The sequence below is a fragment of the Glandiceps talaboti genome, chromosome 4 (genome assembly GCF_964340395.1).
Source record: "Glandiceps talaboti chromosome 4, keGlaTala1.1, whole genome shotgun sequence".
In the NCBI taxonomy this organism is placed as follows: Eukaryota; Metazoa; Hemichordata; class Enteropneusta; family Spengelidae; genus Glandiceps; species Glandiceps talaboti.
Genome location: NC_135552.1, coordinates 5,274,952 through 5,292,912, shown reverse-complemented (window position 1 = coordinate 5,292,912; position 17,961 = coordinate 5,274,952). Strand labels below are relative to the sequence as shown.

Here is a 17,961-nt window from a genome sequence, read left to right as displayed (position 1 = left end):
TATCATGATTTAACATTTCATCTTCTGGCAGTTTTTATGGGTATACACTTTCATCTTAACGCTTGTGTATGTCTAGGAAACGTAGCGATACGAAATCACATGATTGCCATGCGTGTGTCTGGCTTTGTTGCCAGATTATAGCTTTTCAGCCAACGCACCATGCTGATGTGATTTTTATACAGAGAAAAAATTGATAATTCGCAATATGATCTGCGATTACAACTGTCATGAAGTGAAAATCTATAAGAAATATTGAACCGAGAGTTACGGCATTGGGTATACAGCAAGCACTGCATGAATGGCACCCAGTCTGATAGGAAATATTGACGTCTATGTTTATCCTAGCTTACAAAGGTGGCAGGCATTTCTTTTGACTATTTTAAAGATTTTTACTTTTTTTTTTTATAATTGTGAAGACTTTTTACTTAAAAGGTATTTGTAAATCCACACCTACCCCTTTGAACATTGTCTGTAATGACATTGATAAAAATGTTCGAACTGAGTTGAAAGTTGATAACTTAAAGTTTACGATACTGGCAAGTTTCTGTTTTAGTGTTAATGTATTTTAATAAAGAACAAATCACTATCACTTACAAATAGTGTCTACTAGATTATCTACCTCAACTTAAATCAGAACAAAATGAAATTTAAAAAAAATAGTGAAATAAACTGAATTTTTAAAGATCTTAATTGTCAAATTTTGTCACTGTTTGGGAAATAAACTGAAAAAAAACAGTGTTAGTTTTTACAGCTGTGGATGCAAGCACTTCAGACTAAATGTTTCAACACCAAAGAGAGAGTTTCCTATTTTCGCACATTTTTTCTGATGTATGTTTGATCAAGTAAAATACAGTTCTACATTAAGATAGCGTTTTATGAAAAGCCTGATACAGAATACACATAGCAGTGAAGTGGTATTGTATAAAGCAGTTGAAATACTGCACAGTCAGTTCATGTTACATCACTTACCGGCACCAATATAATACCTTTTCATTTCAGCGGCCTAGAATATAATTTTGCGTTGTTTTGACAGCGTTCTTTCGTTCACAAAATTGATGACTTGAATGTGATAACGAAACGGATAACAAGGATCCCATTCATATTAGAATAATTTGTCATTGCTACATTTCCAACCTTACGAGCACTTGATCACCTTCGAGAGACAAACCAGTGCTTAAAACCAATTTATCATAAACAGGTGCACAAGAATATACCTTGTCCTTCTCTCTTGTTTTCCAGGCATTTTACAAAATACTACTAATTACTGAAACGATTCTCTAACGTATCAAATTTGGTGACGTGTCACACGAAGTGAAAAATAGAACATGTCGAATCCGCTAGATTTCAGTTTCACTGGTTTTTGTTCACAGTAGCAAGTGAATTTGACCAGATGTTGTTACTCAGTGTGCCTCTAAGAGAGGAATGTTTTTAGACGTTCTGTTTACATTGCCGCACTGTATTTTCCATAGCAAATATGGAAACTGTATAGATATAGCTGTGCAGCAAAAGAATTATTAATGCCTTTGAAATTTTTCTCTCGCTTTCTGTCTCACACCTTAACAATAGTGTATTCAGTTACCTAAGGGGGCTTGGTGTGTTTTTCCAAGCTTCTATTCTTGCATCCTTTATTTAATATTAAAGGAACAGGCACAATTGACATCGACTATCGGTAAAGTATGCCCCAAGCTTCAATGGACGCTGTTCTCAAGCACTCCGGGTGGAAGGAAGTATCGTGCCTCGGAGTAATAACAGTTTTAAAATCATCTTTGAATTGAAGAAGTTTACAATAATTTTGTTGTTTTCTCTATTGTTAACATATCATTACTCAGATACCAAAGTGCCGACAAATATCTTGAAGTATGAAACCTTTGGAAAGTAAATAAAAAAATGATGTTCCCATTGCTGAAATTATTCTTACCTGAATGCTGAAAATCAATGTACATTAAATTTTCACTTTGATAGAGGAAATTGATAGAATGCCAACCAAATTTTGCTGAATGATAGCGAAATAGAGCTATTATCACTAAATATTGTATGAGTAATGATATCACAGATAGAAAGCCAACGCTTTCAAGAATCTAAATTCTGCCAGTGTATCGTTTAACTATACCAACAGTCATCTGTCACATCATCTGACAACTACTACTTGTTTGCAGACTACTATCAAAGTTTTGTCATTTTTCATTCTTTTAGACACATATCTGCCAACTTCTAGTCATCTTATTTATCAGGGTTTTTTTTTTGTCGGCCGTAAGTACATATTTGATAGAAATTGTTCAAAGTGTGAAAATTATCAGTTAACATCAGTTCTGTCACACTTCCGAGGAATAATTTAATAAAAGAAACATGCAGACAATTTTTTCATCGCAATAGAAGATGTTAAATTTGATTTGAAGATGTCTGTATTTCATTACTTTGACCAGTCAAGTATAAACAAAAGTGATTAAAATTTCAATCAATAGACTACACTTTCATTTGTTTTGCTTGTCGGTCGGTGTTTTCTTATGTCGACTTTTTGGCTGAAAAAATGCCAGTGTGTGTTAACAATTTACAGCTAAATTATTCAATGTTGTCAAATCAGAATTTTTTTTTTTTGAGCTTATTAATTTTAATGAAAATATTTTCCCAACTTTTTTTCCGCATACTTTTCGGTTTTGGTAAACTTTTGATGCAAAGATAACTGTTCGTCTTATTTCTACCAAAACAGTAGTACAACAAATAATATGCATACCAAGAAATTATCTGTTTATAGTGTCAGTACAGGGTGAAACCCAAAAAATAGAATGATTTTATACGATGTTGTACTTAAATGCCGATTTTCAGAACAACTTCCAAAGTACATATCGTACATGTAATAAGCCAACTAAAGTCATAAAATGACTGAATATTGCACCCAGTCAACAAATCTTCCAGTTGACAAAATGAAATATTAGGGGGGAATTTTTTTGAATATTAAGATGTTCTGTATTATCTGGTTAAGTTAACGTAATGTTCACAGGGATCCCATTGGAGTCTGATTAACGTACAAGATATAATACAATTGTAATTGACTAGGCGTAGCTCTCAATACATTTGTTTAATTATTCATTTTCCTTAAACCTTTGTACCGAATACTTTTTAGAAACAGGTGCAACATCAAAAGGATATTACCCAGCATACACCACAATTTTCCGACTTTTCTCTTGTTCAAAGTTTGCTTGGATTCAGGGAGACTGTTTACTGTCATGTTGTCGAGTCGGACTCGTCTTTAGCTTGACAACCGAAACACAAAATGTTTGGATTGTAATTAGTAAGACCTTGTACATCTCTAATCTGTCATTGTGTACTGAGGTTTTAACGGGGGATTATTTAAAAAAAAAAAACCACCACCAAGTACATATGAAATCCTATTCAAATAGAAAAAAAAGAAGTGAAATAAAATTCAAAAAGCAAGGCTGTATGTGGATTTTTTTCCCACCGTTTTAAAGGTAAAAGAAAATTGTAGGTTATTTTGTAAGCTTCAGGAAACCACTTAGGTTTGAACACAAGGTGATTAGTGTCATTGTTCTGTGTAAAAAAAAGTATGTATTTTAAGTAAAAATCCAAACATTGACTTATAACTAAAGTATTTGAGATCCAAGAAAAATAATATTTGATGTTGAAAAGTTCGAAAAATTTACTATGAAGATGCTGAATATCCCCCCCAAAAATTTCGTTCATTCTTGTACTCAAAATAAACATTTCTAAGGAAAATTTAGATGAATTGAAAGTCAATCACTCAAAGGAGAATCTGAACTTCAATAGTAATAATATTGGTTATAGAAAATTTCTGTACCTTACAAACACGTTTTTCTATTTCTGAAGGAAAATATAAAATGGGAAAGTCACACCTGTACAGTACGATATATTCATCATGGTCTCAATGGTCCTTACGATGAATAGTCACACACAGATGAACAGAAAATTCTGAATTACAAAGAGGGAATTTTCAACAAAAAATCAATATCATATCTCGATTTGTGGATGAACTTAAATTTTCCATGTAAAAACAAATGAAATGGATGACAGTTGAAAATTTCATCTTTGACGATTGAAACGATATATGTAGTCACTATGTCACAAATTGGTTTTTTGGTCTCCGCTTTCATCAGCGCTTGAAGACTGATAAGTCGGTAACAGATAACGGCGGTGAGATTTGGTCACCAGGTGAGCAAACGGAACTGTCACTATGCGATGAGAATTGGGAATAAGCTCGTAAGAGCCACTAACAGGTTACAAGTACTTCAGTCGTGGATTGTTTGGTCTGCTGCTACACTATCATCAAGAATCAAACAAACCTAGGCACATAGAGATGTTGTCGAGGGCCACATTGGGTCAAAAGTCTCTTCTTGAGTATTTTTAGAATTCAGTGAATTTTACTTTTCTCCTTATTTGACTTACATAAATTTTCACAACTTTTGTTTTGATGAAATTTCGTCATAAACGAATGAAAAAAAAGAATATAGAAATGATTTTACAAAAAAATTGGTGATTACTAAAAAACACCAATTCAGTAATTTCAAGTCTAAAAACTTTATTCCCTTAGCTATTTAAAAAAAAAAATGTGTGTCCTATAACATTTTCCATAATTTTACTTTTTGAATGATTGCTAATTGATGTTACAATTTAAAAAGAAAATGGTAATGACAGGGAAAGTTTGAAAATCAAATTTTTATAGCATACTGACATTTTGCCAACCTGGAGAACTTCATCTTAATTGTATGATTTACTAAAAGCAACGCTAACATACATGTTGTTTTTACAGCAATGAAAAATAACCATGAAAACGTCAATTTTAGATTTGTAAAGTTAAAGTGAACAGAAGGTTTTCCTCATAATTCAATTTACTCAATACACAACAGAGCACATGAACTTTTCTGCACGAAAGAACAGATTTTTTATTGTTTATCTTACATTTTGTGAATGCCAATTACATGCCCCCCGAACAATACTTTGTAGGTACGGGATCAACAATCCAATTTGAGATGATATTCCACGCTCTCTTGTTCTCCTGTATAAAAAAACGATGATTGGTGACAGAGACAGTTGTTTGGTTTGCCATTTTGTCTAATGGACAGTGTTATACATTATTACATTAAAGTAACAAAAGAGATCAGCTTTTTCCAAATAAAAACAATATGGTCATGTTAAGTGGCACACTTTACCAGATTACACGCATGTCAGTTTCTAATACTTGGCATTGTTTGTCGGTTTGACCCATTCAGTCAATCACAACGAGTTGTAATCACTAAATTACTTCACTGGTTGTAATTAAATTTCATTTCTTTTGACAAGTTCGGTGCTTTACTGTATCTGGGTCCTCTTTGCTGGAAGTGATAATAGCCGTGATGGACAGATGTTCATTTCAGACGATGAAATTGGATTAGGGTTTGAAATGTATTAATTAGTCGTCCTTTTGTCGCAAGGAATTCCTACATTAGCCACTAGCTAAATGTTTTACAAGGACATGTACAGATTCCTTTTTTTCTCTGGAAATACCTGTACTTAAATTTTCAAAAGTTTGATGTGACAATTCTTCCATGCCACAAAAAAAAAATGAAGTTACACAGCATTTTAGTAGTAGTTTACTGTATTTGGCCAAAACTCAAAATTTTCAAATATTTCTGATTTTTAAAAAAAAATCATGATCACAAATGCAAAATACTGATGATATTAAAATGCAGAGAGCTTGAGAATTACTGTATAAATTTTTCACCAATTTATGTTTGGGCATGGAATGACTCGGCAGCCACTGAACAAAATTGAAAGGAAACCACTAAACACGATAAAGACAAAGAACAGATCAAAGTATAAAAGTGTAAACATTCCACAACAAATAAACAAAGTGTTTGTAACTTTAAACAGTTAGAAAACTAATACTCGAGTACAGCTTATTGAGAAAGAAGTATTTGACAAGACTTTCTCTAAAGAATAGTTTCGCAAAGGGTAAATACCTTGAAACATTATGAATTGCACCAAAATACTTTATTTAGAAGAGATTAAAGATTTAAAAAAAAAATGAAAACAGTAGGTTTGCATTGACTGTATCTTCTAGTATTGTCTCTTAGAAAGTGTAGAAAGCAAGAGTGGGTGTTCACATGTTGACAGAAATAAAATGCAATGGAGGGAGTAAATATTGAAGATGACTTTCAGGCCAAAAGAAAGTGTTTCAAAGTACTTGAGTGGATATCTTTAGAGTCAGATATTTACATCTTGTTTAAGAGAATGCAGAGTGTACAGTAGTATTGTCTGTCACCAAACAGATGTTGTATAGTGAAACAATTGTGGGAGAGGGCCGACATATGTTGTTTTCTTTTTGCACTGACTTTGTTAAGACTTTGGGGCGGTCTGCGGTACAGTGTTGTCTGTGAGACTCTATAGCATTGTGTTGGAATTAGTGGGATGAGATAGTGGAGATGACTTTTTTTTAAAAAAGCATTTGTTGTGCATACCTGGGTCATCAATAATAGATCACCTCGGCTTTGTCTCGTGTTTTGACTGAATCCTGGTCTTTGTTTTTCATCATGATGCTGATTCTGGAACTTTGAATGGGTTGAATAAAAGAAAGGTGGATCTAAATGGAGTTCGGCTTTGTTGTCTGTGTAGCACATGTGAGCAAACTCCCAGGAACTGCCATAAGCCCTTTAGTCGTGACCATCACAAAGAATTGCAAACACCAACTGTCACGGAGCATGTCAAAGCATCTGTGATGACCACGTCCAAACTGATGACAGACGCTCATTTCAAAACAAAGCTTCAACTCGTATCTAGAAAGATATGCAGAGTTTCCACGAAATATTCTATTTGAAATTGTCACCTTACTTGTCCACATTCACTTCTCTGAAGAGGTGAAGCTGTCAGCGGCTCAAAAAGAAACAAATGAGAGTGCACATGTGTGGCAGGCCTTGCAATGTGAAGTGATGAGATGTTACTGTTGGTTTAAACCAGGTGTGGTGCGTATGAACTGTTTAGCACTGCAGAGGCAAAAAAATAAACAGAAGATGTGACAATTACTCTGTATACATGTAATCACATGGCTGCATCAATAAGAAATCAAATCGGGTCATTTTGGGTCTATTTTTAGTGGGATATTGATCTCCAATAAAAGTTGATAAATCTTGGTGCGAGTATCAATGAGTTTGTAGTGAGCCTGTACTAGTCGCAGCACTAGGTATTCTGTGGCTGTAAGAATCAATAGGTGACACTGCTAATATGTATGGATCATGCTCTAAGCTCTCATGCCTGTGGATGTTTTGGCTCTATGCTATAGACAACACTGGAATTTTAAAATAGAGTGTAGTTTTTCATATTTTAGATGTATTTATAGACTTTGATAGTTGTATGTGTTAATTAAGTAAGAAAGATAGAGTTCAGGTGATACACCGGAGAGAGAAAGATTTTGTTTGAGTGTGTTTGGAAAGAGAAATTGTGTGAGTGTATTTGAAATATTGATGTATTTTGTATGCCACTGTGTGTGTGTGTGTGTGTGTGTGTATGTATGTGTGTGTGACAGAGACACAGACACAGAGAGAGAGAAAGAGAAAGAGAGAGAGAGAGAGTTCATATCAAAATTCATACCTACAGTGGAACAAGACAATGAATGTAAAAATGCCTATGAAATGATTTGTTATTAGCCATCAAGGCTGTTTTTATAACCTCACAAAATTTAAATAACGGAATATAATTTTACAAGCAAGAAATATTTAAAAGAAAAAAAAATGTTGTACAGGGTATACTGTTTTGATGTCGAGATAACAGTTTCTCAAATCACACTCAGTGTTTTCATGTTTTGAGTATCACATGTAAAAGTTTGTTAGTCAAAGCAGGCTTGTGATATTTGAGTCGGAAAGATTGACAGAACCGGGGCAAATTTTGCCGAGAGAAAGTGGCATAGAACGACAGCTGTTCCTGACAAGTGTATGATTCATAGCCAGATAATTAGTGCTTGGTGAAACTCAGAAAAGCATGTACTGCAAGTTCCTCAATCCTCATCAAAGGGGGTTTGCAAAGAACAAGTGACGGGGAGGGTTACAGGTGATGAATGAGTCGGTGATTGTGGAGGAGGAAGAGGTGAAAAGTAAAGGAGGACATGTCACTTGTAAGAGGAGAAAGGAAAATGGGCGAGGTCGTGAAATAATGGGGTTCAGTTTGAAAAAATGTAGCTGTGTTGTATAATTGAGTGGAGTATTTGATTGGACGGTTTATTATACACTCAGGTAGAGGAAAATAACTAATGTCAGAAAAATATGATTAATATACTCAGATGTAGAACATACAATAAAAAGCTGCAAGTTTATTCAGTCCTTACAGCAACTGAAGGGGGAGTAATGACCACAGATTCAAAAGGAATTGGGGTAATATGGAATATTTTTTTAGAAGAAAAATGGGGCACTTTGCAGGTTGAATTTGTAGTGTCCACTTAGTGTTTAGTTTTCATCTCATCTCATCTAACATGATATACAAAGTATGGAAGTATACACGTACACAATTGTGAAAATGTTGAATAAAAGTATTTAACTTGTCCATAGCCCATTTTCCACTTTGAATAAACACCCCAGAGAGACTGTTTGCAGACTACACATAGAATGCTAAAAGAACGCACGACAGCTGAATCAATTTTAGTGAGAGCCTATCCAGGTTGTCCAAGCCCCTAGTTGTAGCTACCGTATCGTCCTCAGCATTTTTTTTTTCATCCCCCGTACTGCCCTGGGTGGTATGGCTCTTAAAGAACTGTACAGCCCTAAGCCAAAGCTTTATATTAACTGTAGCCATTAATTCCTACTCTCTTTTTTCTTTCTCTCAAAAGCTCACAGTAAAGTATCCACGGATCTCTCTTGCTATAATTCAACAGGCCACATGCTCCAAAAAGGTGAAAATTTCGATTTATCTTATTTCATCCTATAAAGTAGAGCATGATATGCCAGGATTAGCTGGATTCACTCTCATCATTTTTGTAATTTTTAGTACACATTAATGAAAATTAAGAGATGAAAAAAGAAAGAAAAGAAGTTTGAATATCGTGTGAAATGGAACTGAAGTTTCTTTTCTTGCATTTCCATATTTTGACCATTTTGCCATATTTCATAATGTTTTATGAAACTATCGTAAAGTCACAAAACAAGTTGAATATGTATAGATTAATAATCCGTATAATATTTTATACTTTTATGACAAATATGAGAAAATAAGCTCATAAATATGATTGACACGGAACTGAATTTTCAAATTTCTTTGCATCCATTTTTGACCAATCATCATATGTAACGCATGTAGTAATAATAATAGTGAAATCATTTATATCTGGTGATGGTTTTGGGCTCATCTTTTTTTTTCAGGACATAACACACATTTATGATTTTAAAAGTCATTCATATTTAATAACGTAATTCAGATTGAACTTAACTTTGTCATTTTACCGCTTTTATAGTGTTACGATTACTATGATCATCTCCACTCACGGATAGGGAAAGTTGTTATTCTAGCACAGAAATCTGTGCGTTCATGTAAACTTGATGACGTTATCGTGACCCCACGTGATTTTAGTTTCAGACTTGAGAGATGGAGTTCAGATAATCAGCAATTGTCTAAAGTAACTAACCAATTGCAACTGTCTGTCAGTTTGTGATGAATTACTACTGACATGCGTCGTCTACCCTTCGCCCAGCGATAGTAGCACAGATTTCTGTGCAAGAATAACGACTTTCTCAATACATGAGTGGAGATGATCGTAGCAATTGCAACGTGTCGTATAGGAACTAGACTAACCTCTTTCATTATATTTGTCAGGCTGAAAAAAACACCTAAAAGTCTGCATTTAACTTATATTTCAGATCACTTCCAATCTGTATAAAAAATTGAGCTAGTGAATATTTCCATAAAAGAACTGCAATATGTTAATTTTCAAATTTCATTGTTACAACTTTTTCATATATCTGTACTATTGCAAATTAACAGCGAAATAAAATAAAAAGAATGAAATTGCACCATTTTGATAAAAACCATCAAACTCGTTGAAAGCAAATAAATGTTATTTAACCACTTAAAATGTTCAATCATAGCTTGTTGTGAGTGTAAAGTAGTAAATTTATGACATTCTAACGGCATTTCATATTGTGGTTGTTAAAATGACAGACCATATGGATTTGTTACGCTGCATTAAATCCCAAAAAAATTACTATAAATAAATAATCTGATTAGTAGATTTCAGACCACTGTAGGCCTTTTAGGTCTCATTTTTTTCTTTTGAACTCATTGAAGTTGGGGATGTATCACCTATAATGTTCCTTTTGGTTTGTACTGTCACCAACCAATAGTGATTAATGTCTTCATAGCCATGCACTCATCATGAAAAATTGTACAGGAAACGTTGAGAGAGAGGACAATTTCCTTAAACACGTTGGTAATTTCAAACAATACAATCAGACTACAATATGCGGCAATAAGAGTTTTGTTTGTAAATTTAGTTAACCACTGCATGAATTATTAATATTTGATTCTTTCGCGTTAGATGAACGGAGGGCGGAAGAAAAAGCGGTGTTGTTTCTATAGTGTATCGTACAGTAACATTCACATTAATCCTGGTAACAACACCTACATATACCTGCCAATCATGCCTATTTACTCAACAACGTAACATACGTAGTTTAAAGTATTAATAACAGCTATCAACTAAATCAGTCAGATTTGAAATCATCATGATTTATTATTATGTGCTGCGTGAAAATTTATGAAGATTGTTTTGAGTTGACATTTCTTTTAAAATACTGCTGATTTTTGAAATGCGTGTTTTAGTTCAAAACTTAAAAAAAGGCTGCTAGGAATTGCATGTAGAGTTAAGGCGTACATGTACGTCACTGATTTTTTTTTAAATTGAACAAAGTTATTGGAAATGGGTGTTTAAATTACTCAAAATGGTTTGTGATGGTTGGGTGTGTGTGTGTGTGTGTGTGTGTGTGTGTGTGTGTGTGTGTGTGTGTGTGTGTGTGTGTGTGTAAGTTAGTGTGACTTGTGGGTGAATGAATGAATGAATGAATAATATCATTTTAACAGTTGGCTGTATCCACAAGCATAAGCATAGATGGTCCAGCAATTATCTCAGTTGTGTTAAAATTACAGCAAAGTCTGAGATATACGATGAGATAGCCGATGAGATGAGATGAGCTTTAATGGTGGTTGCCTAGATGGATGGATGAATGAATGACTGTTGCCTGGCAACTCTGAGTGTTTGTTGAAGATAAACATTCAAACTGCCATGGTTTAGTTGTAATGTTAAGAAAATGTTTGTGCTGATAATGGCTGTGGTACATAACATATTCCAAACCCATTCAGTGATTACAAGTTAACAGTCGGGTTGCATTAAATTATATTCAATTTAACGGCGATAATGATATATATTCTATCTGCACTTTCAATTCATGCGTAACAAATGACATATATTCCTTTCTAGGAAGGGTACCAACTCCAGTGAAAGAAAGTAACGTTATTCAGTAATTTCTGTGAAATAGTTCTATGTCTATTTCGTACTTGTGTAGTTGTCAGTTTCATATCTTTGTCTTTAGGTGCATGAAATAATCATTTGACCGACGCGGACATACAAATTTTATGAAATAAGGGTGTGACACCCCTATTGTTTCTAAGTATTTGGTATGACTGTATTGTTTTTTCCCCAAAGGTATGGGTTATTCCATTTTATAGAATCAGTGGCATGTTCAGTACTTCAAAGTGGTCTACAGATATCTAACGTCATCTTCTTTATCTTGTTGTTTACTTATTACAGCTTGCAAGAAAAAAGAAGAAGATGCAAAAAATCCACAGCAACAAAACATGCCGAAGAAACCACGACTGGTGTTCACAGACATTCAACGTCGCACGCTACACGCTATTTTCAAAGAAACCAAGAGACCGTCCAAGGAAATGCAGATGACGATAGCACAGCAGCTTGGTCTTGAGCTTAGCACAGTTAGTAACTTCTTCATGAATGCGAGGCGGCGGTCGCTTGATAAATGGCAGGACGATCCAAATAACACAGCAAATAACAACAATACACCAACCAAAGTATGACTTTAAACATCGATAGCTGCATTATTTTAAAAGTGTTGTACATTTTAAAAAGAAGAAAATTACACTAGATAACTTTAAATGAACTAAGTGGAAAAAAAATGGAAAAAGTCTTGGGTTTTCGTATCAGTGGGGAAAAAGAACATTAACTTCTGCAATTTTTAAACAAAAAGTCTTTTTTGATGTGTGAATATTCATTAGAAGTGGATGTTTTTTCCCCCAACTGATGCAAAAACCAAACGGATGAAAGAATTGTTCTGAATCTTCTCAGAGAATGAACAGTTTTTTTCTGTTGCGTGTGTTCTTGTGGTTCAGCATAAAATTGCAGTTTGAGAAGACGTGAATATCAAATAAAAGCTGTGTGCCTAAAATTATCGAATTCGTATTCTACCTCAAATTTACGAAAGAAGTGCATTAAAGTACATGTACTGTTTGAAGTAATAAGGAAAACTACTGTAAAATAAGTTATCAATTCCAAGTTGATGTCGTTGTTCAAGTTGTCGTTGCTAGAATTGTACTTAATCAGGTTGGCAAAGTGTTCTGTGAACTGACTTTCCATTTCGCTGTTATACCGCCCTCTCTCGCCAATGTCTGATGAGGACTTTGTTGTCAGAAATGACTGTCTATGATGTAGTTAATATGCAAATGTAGACCAAACACCACAAATTCATTAAAATGAAATCCCCAGATTTTGTTTCTGCAAAAATTGAAATACTTTCTATAGCCAGAAATACTTTTGGAGATTTTGAATTACAGGATTCTGATCTGGATTACCCCTATGTTCCATATATCTTGGAATATTCCCATTATCTCGATGATATAATCAGCACATTCCACCATTTAACAGGGATAGTCAAATGGGAAATGGGGGGGTGTAAGAAAATTGTTGGTACTCTCTAGACAGCAGTAACAAATGGAAAAATGATTTAGTGGAGGAAAGAAGGCTAATTACAACCAACTTTACAATTTTATAAGTTGATTTGGGCATAGACCCTACACCAACTTGGTGTAGGGTCTATGATTTGGGGAGAAGAAAATAGTACTCATAATTTAGTCAGCCCAGACACTTTGCCAAACTACACAGGTTGTATGTGCTTGTCTGTTGTGTTGAAAGCAAATATTATAAATCAAACAGTTTCAAAAAAAAAAAGAGAAAAAGAAAAGAAAATACACTTTAAGTATTCGATGAACTGACTGGAAATGCCAGTCTCTGTTGTGTGACGTGATTGTGTGAAAAACTACATTATTTTAACAATTAACCAAAAAATTATGATTTCAGAATATATTATATTTAAATAAGTTTTACAATTTGATGATTTTATCATTTAATTCCCAGGAGGAATTCAACATGGTTTTTTTCGTTCAACCGTTTCAAACGATGCGCAATATTTTCAAGCATTGTACATACTTTCTACAATGGAATTATTTTATGCTTGCAACTGTATGAATTACTTGTACCAACCAAAATACCAGAATTGGTCAGAAAACATCCAAACTTAGATTATTGACGTCAGACAAAAATTTTGCTTATTAGTAAAAAACTGAAATATTTAAAGAATTATGGAAAAGTTTGACTGTTGTGAAAGAATTCTACATGAAATTATGTTCCAAATTATTTAATTCGCTGAAATTTGCACTGATTTTATTCCTGTAATATAAGAAACTCTTAGTCTGAATACATTTGTATTTATTGTAATTGATACAACTTGAAAATTGAATTAACTGAATGAATACTTAGAAAATAGGATGTTTCATTATCATAGTGTCAATGTCATATGATGTCATCAATATGCAAATGAACATCCATGACCTTTCACCTGACATCAGATGTCAAAGGTCAAATTTAATCGAACTGAAGAGAAACAATCATGATGAATACAATTTGCATAAATCTGTCACTGTTGATAAATGGACAAAACCAATTTCAGAAAATTTTAAATAATGCAAATGTTTTTTAAGAAAAAAAAAAGTTGGTGCAGGTAAGGTTGCAGGTATTAAGTCTCTTGTCAATACTCCCTCCATATACCCTCGAAACTGCCATTGGAAGTTGGTGCCACAGTTTGTAACTTACACAGCAGCATTACTTAAACTCGGTGTGAACAAAAACCATGCTGATTTCTTCCACGAGCAAAGCATTAAATTTCACTGTGAAAGAGTACTTAATGAACTGTTCTTTTCAAAAAAATATATATATTTAAGAGTGTTTGTGGTTTATTTTGCAGACCAGTGTTGCCAATACATTTATCATTGAGTGTGAATATTATAATAATATTTTTTATTTGTTTGTTTTGTCAATCCAAATATGGTATCACAAATGCCATATAATGCTAACTTATTACCATAACATTTCCATATATGGTAGTGATTTCTATATATGGTGTGTTATCAGTACCAAACATGGCAGTTGAATAAAATTTCCATGTTATGGTAATATTTTCTATATATGGTGGTATCAATACCATATATGGCAGTCTAACATAAGCAGTGTGAATTTCATAGTTGGTATGAATTCCAGTGATTCATCTTTATTGAAATGTAATAAACACTTTTTCAAGGAAAAAAAATCGGATACGCATTTTACAAAAAACCAAGCAGGGTGATCAAAACTTATGAAATACATGTACTTCATCTTAGATTCAGACAAATTCTTTACGATCATTAAATATGTGTATAGTTTGCTAACAATTCTAGTACAAAAATATTTTGTAAATTTAGTTCGATAGATTCTTTTAGTACTTAAATTTTCTTTTTTATTTCCATCCATTAGATGCACTTCAGATGAATAAACAGAAATTCATGTGTAGATCTGTTTTTACTCCTTATAGTTTGTGTCACAGCAAACTCTTTCATATGCAAATTTTTACTGTTCATACATTTTTCCCTAACTTTTTCCAAAAAAAAAACTGTGTTTAGTGATGTCAATTTTTTGTTGTGTGACTTGTTGTGTGCCTGTTTTGTAAGCTTGCTTTTTTTTGTACAGATATCTTTAATATATGCAAATATGCAAATAACAAAGTTTTGTTAGAGACCAAATGTGTTGTAATGAATTTCTAAAAGTTCTAAAAAACAAAAAATAATATCTTATTTTTCCGTCATATCATTTTTCCCTCCTTGGACGAGGCTGGAGAACTTTTTTTTGTAGCACTTTTAAGGTGAATCAGGACAGTACAGAAAGAGAGCACTGGTTATAGAATCAATGTCAATTTCACCCTCGATGTGTATATTTTTTTGAATGGTGTTGTAAATATTGTTTTCTGTTTGTTGAGGGCCAAAAATGAGTTCATGGGGGATTTATATTCCGAAAATTTCAAGAGTATGTTGAATGTGAAAAGCCATTTTTTTTGGTCACAGTTATACAGACATGAAGTTACTATTATTTAAAAAAGGAAGAGACTTTCTAATGTACCCCCTTTCCCAAAAAAAAGGGTCAGGAATACCTGGGTGTATAAACTTGTTTTTTCGGTTTCGCAAACTGTTTTTTATATTCTTGCAGTGAGGGAAGGAGACACATTAAAAAGTCTTTCCAAAGAATATATTATATTCAGGATCAGTTTGACAGTTTGATTTTTAACAAGGGGTACGGGAGGGTCAATCAAATCTTTTACCGAACAAAGTTTGTAAATATTTTATCGGTATTGTGTTTTATTCCTTACGCTAGGGATCCTATGTGTGGTTTGTGCAATATTCCTTATTTTTATTATTCATTCATTCCGTTCCACTTCAAGAGTTATTTTGAACTCTTTTTTTTCCCTCTTTTTAAAAATATTTTTGCTTTACTGTAACAGAATTTGAACTTTTTTTATGTCATTGTCTTTTGCAGTGCATAGTTTGTAAATATGATATATGTAAATTAGTGAGAAAGCACCCCAAAGCTGATTGGTGTCATGTTCTTGTAATCCTTATCAATTTCCAAATTTGGAAAGCAAAGTTTCAAGTAGCTTCCATATTTGGGCAGTAATATTTTATTCCCCAAAGATGATTGGTCTTCAATCAATTTCCATATATGGAAGTACATCTTGACAGAACTTCCATATTTGGGCTATATTGTTTTCTCCTCAGAGTTGATTGGGTTCTATCTTTCCAATCAAAATTAATTCCATCTTTGGAAAAAGAAGTTGGATTTACAAAAAAATAAGTTGGTATCTAGTTGTCAATGTAGATGCCCGACCAAGTGACCAAATATTTGCAATAATTTATCTAGAACAATTTGTGTAACTTTCAGCACAAAAAGACCAAAGTGAAATTTGTGGGGTGCTTTCTATTCTTTGCTGCTTCTAGTCTTTCCATGCTTTTTTTTGAGTTCCCTTCAACTAAGGTTTGCAGTGTGCAATACTAACCAGTTACAGGGGGTGCCACTCCATTCCAATCCAATGTACTTGCCTATAATGTGCTGTATCACAGCACGCAATATAGCTTTTTTTTCCAGTGGGAGTGGTTACCCCTGATACCTATGTTACACTTCCGAGTGATGATTTTTTTTTGCAATGTATGAAATATTACATTATTTTTAACGGATATTTGCATATTTTATTCTGTGAATGTCAGAGTGCTGCCATTGTAGATGAACATATTTTTTTGTTAGTATCGTGTGCTGATTTTTGTTTCTGAGGTGTGTATATTATTGTAGTTGCCTGGCATCACCAAGAGAACTTTACTGGATGCTTCTGTATTGAAAAAAGGAAGAGATATATTTCTTCTATTGATGTTTTTAAGGATTGGTGTTATATCTGTATATAGTTGGCATTATTTCTGTATTGGATTAAAATATATGCAAAATACAGTGTTTCTTCTCCAAATATGGCTTTGTGTCTGTGCGTTTGTTGGTGTGTGTGTGTGTGTGTGTGTGTGTTTGTTTGTTGATAGGGCAAAAAAAAATAGTGTGGTTCCGATTACACTCAATTTTAGAATAGGTGGATTAGGTAGATATTTAAAAAAAAAAATTTTTTCATGTGAGTGTCGAGTTCAGGTAATTATGTTTTCTGTTGTTTTCCTTTGCGTTATTGGTTTCTTCTCATCAGATGTACAGCCATTTCAGATTAGAAGAACAGTTTTATATTGTCTTTTTAAATTGATGTCAGTTTACGCATCCACTATTTCTCATGATACTTCATAAATTTGCGATTTTACTTTTTTTCTGGAATACGTAAAGAAAAGTTTAGGGTTGGCAGTGAAAAACTAGGTGGGGGTCGGGTTACCGGAACCAAACTTTTTTTTAGGCCTAGTGTTTGTTTTGTTGTAGTGAGATGAATGGTATCATTCTGTATAGAGACTGGAGTGATGTATTAGTGGATTTTACCTTTTAATACCAACATCCAAAGGAAATACAATAAAATTACACATTAAAATAAGAATTTTATCTTCTTGTCAACCAAAACTTGCAAGAATGGTGGGATGAACTTTGATTTGAAGTTGGCATATTTCTGATTCTGAGAATATACAATCTAAAGTTCACCAAGGTAAACTTGGTGAACACTAAGTGGAAGTTTTGATATGTTTTAGAATGTCTTCTCTAAATTATCTCGTCCCCCTGACATGACACAGTTTGGAGTCTATAACTGATCTCTACTTTAAAGACCCGGATGTAGACTGACACCAGTCCCTTGGGAGATTTCTTTTATGTCTCATAATCTTCAAATGTTTTGAAATTGTTATTCAGTTCAAACTTTGTGGAGAAAAATGTGGTTAACTTTATCTCCCCCCCCCCCCCCCCGTTACTAGTAGTCTCTCTGTATACACGATCTCACCACCATTTCACAATCACTCACTCCGATGACTATTTCACTTTAAAAGAAAATAAAACACATTTGTCTTTCAAATATTTATTGAAATAAAATTTGAAAATAACTTGAGGACTTGAGCAAATCTAGATTGGGCCCCTTATCGTGC

General features: G+C 33.5%; 1 protein-coding gene across 1 annotated transcript in view; it reads left to right on the top strand.

Moving 5' to 3' along the window:
- The window catches only part of LOC144433727 (one cut domain family member 2-like), a 38,991-nt gene extending 26,913 nt beyond the window's left edge, over window positions 1-12,078 (top strand). Inside the window, exons 2-3 of the mRNA XM_078122081.1 lie at window positions 8,825-8,887; window positions 11,795-12,078. Of these exons, the coding sequence (XP_077978207.1) occupies window positions 8,825-8,887; window positions 11,795-12,078 (347 nt within the window). The remainder of the gene's footprint in view (window positions 1-8,824; window positions 8,888-11,794) is intronic.
- Window positions 12,079-17,961: the final 5,883 nt, after the last annotated feature.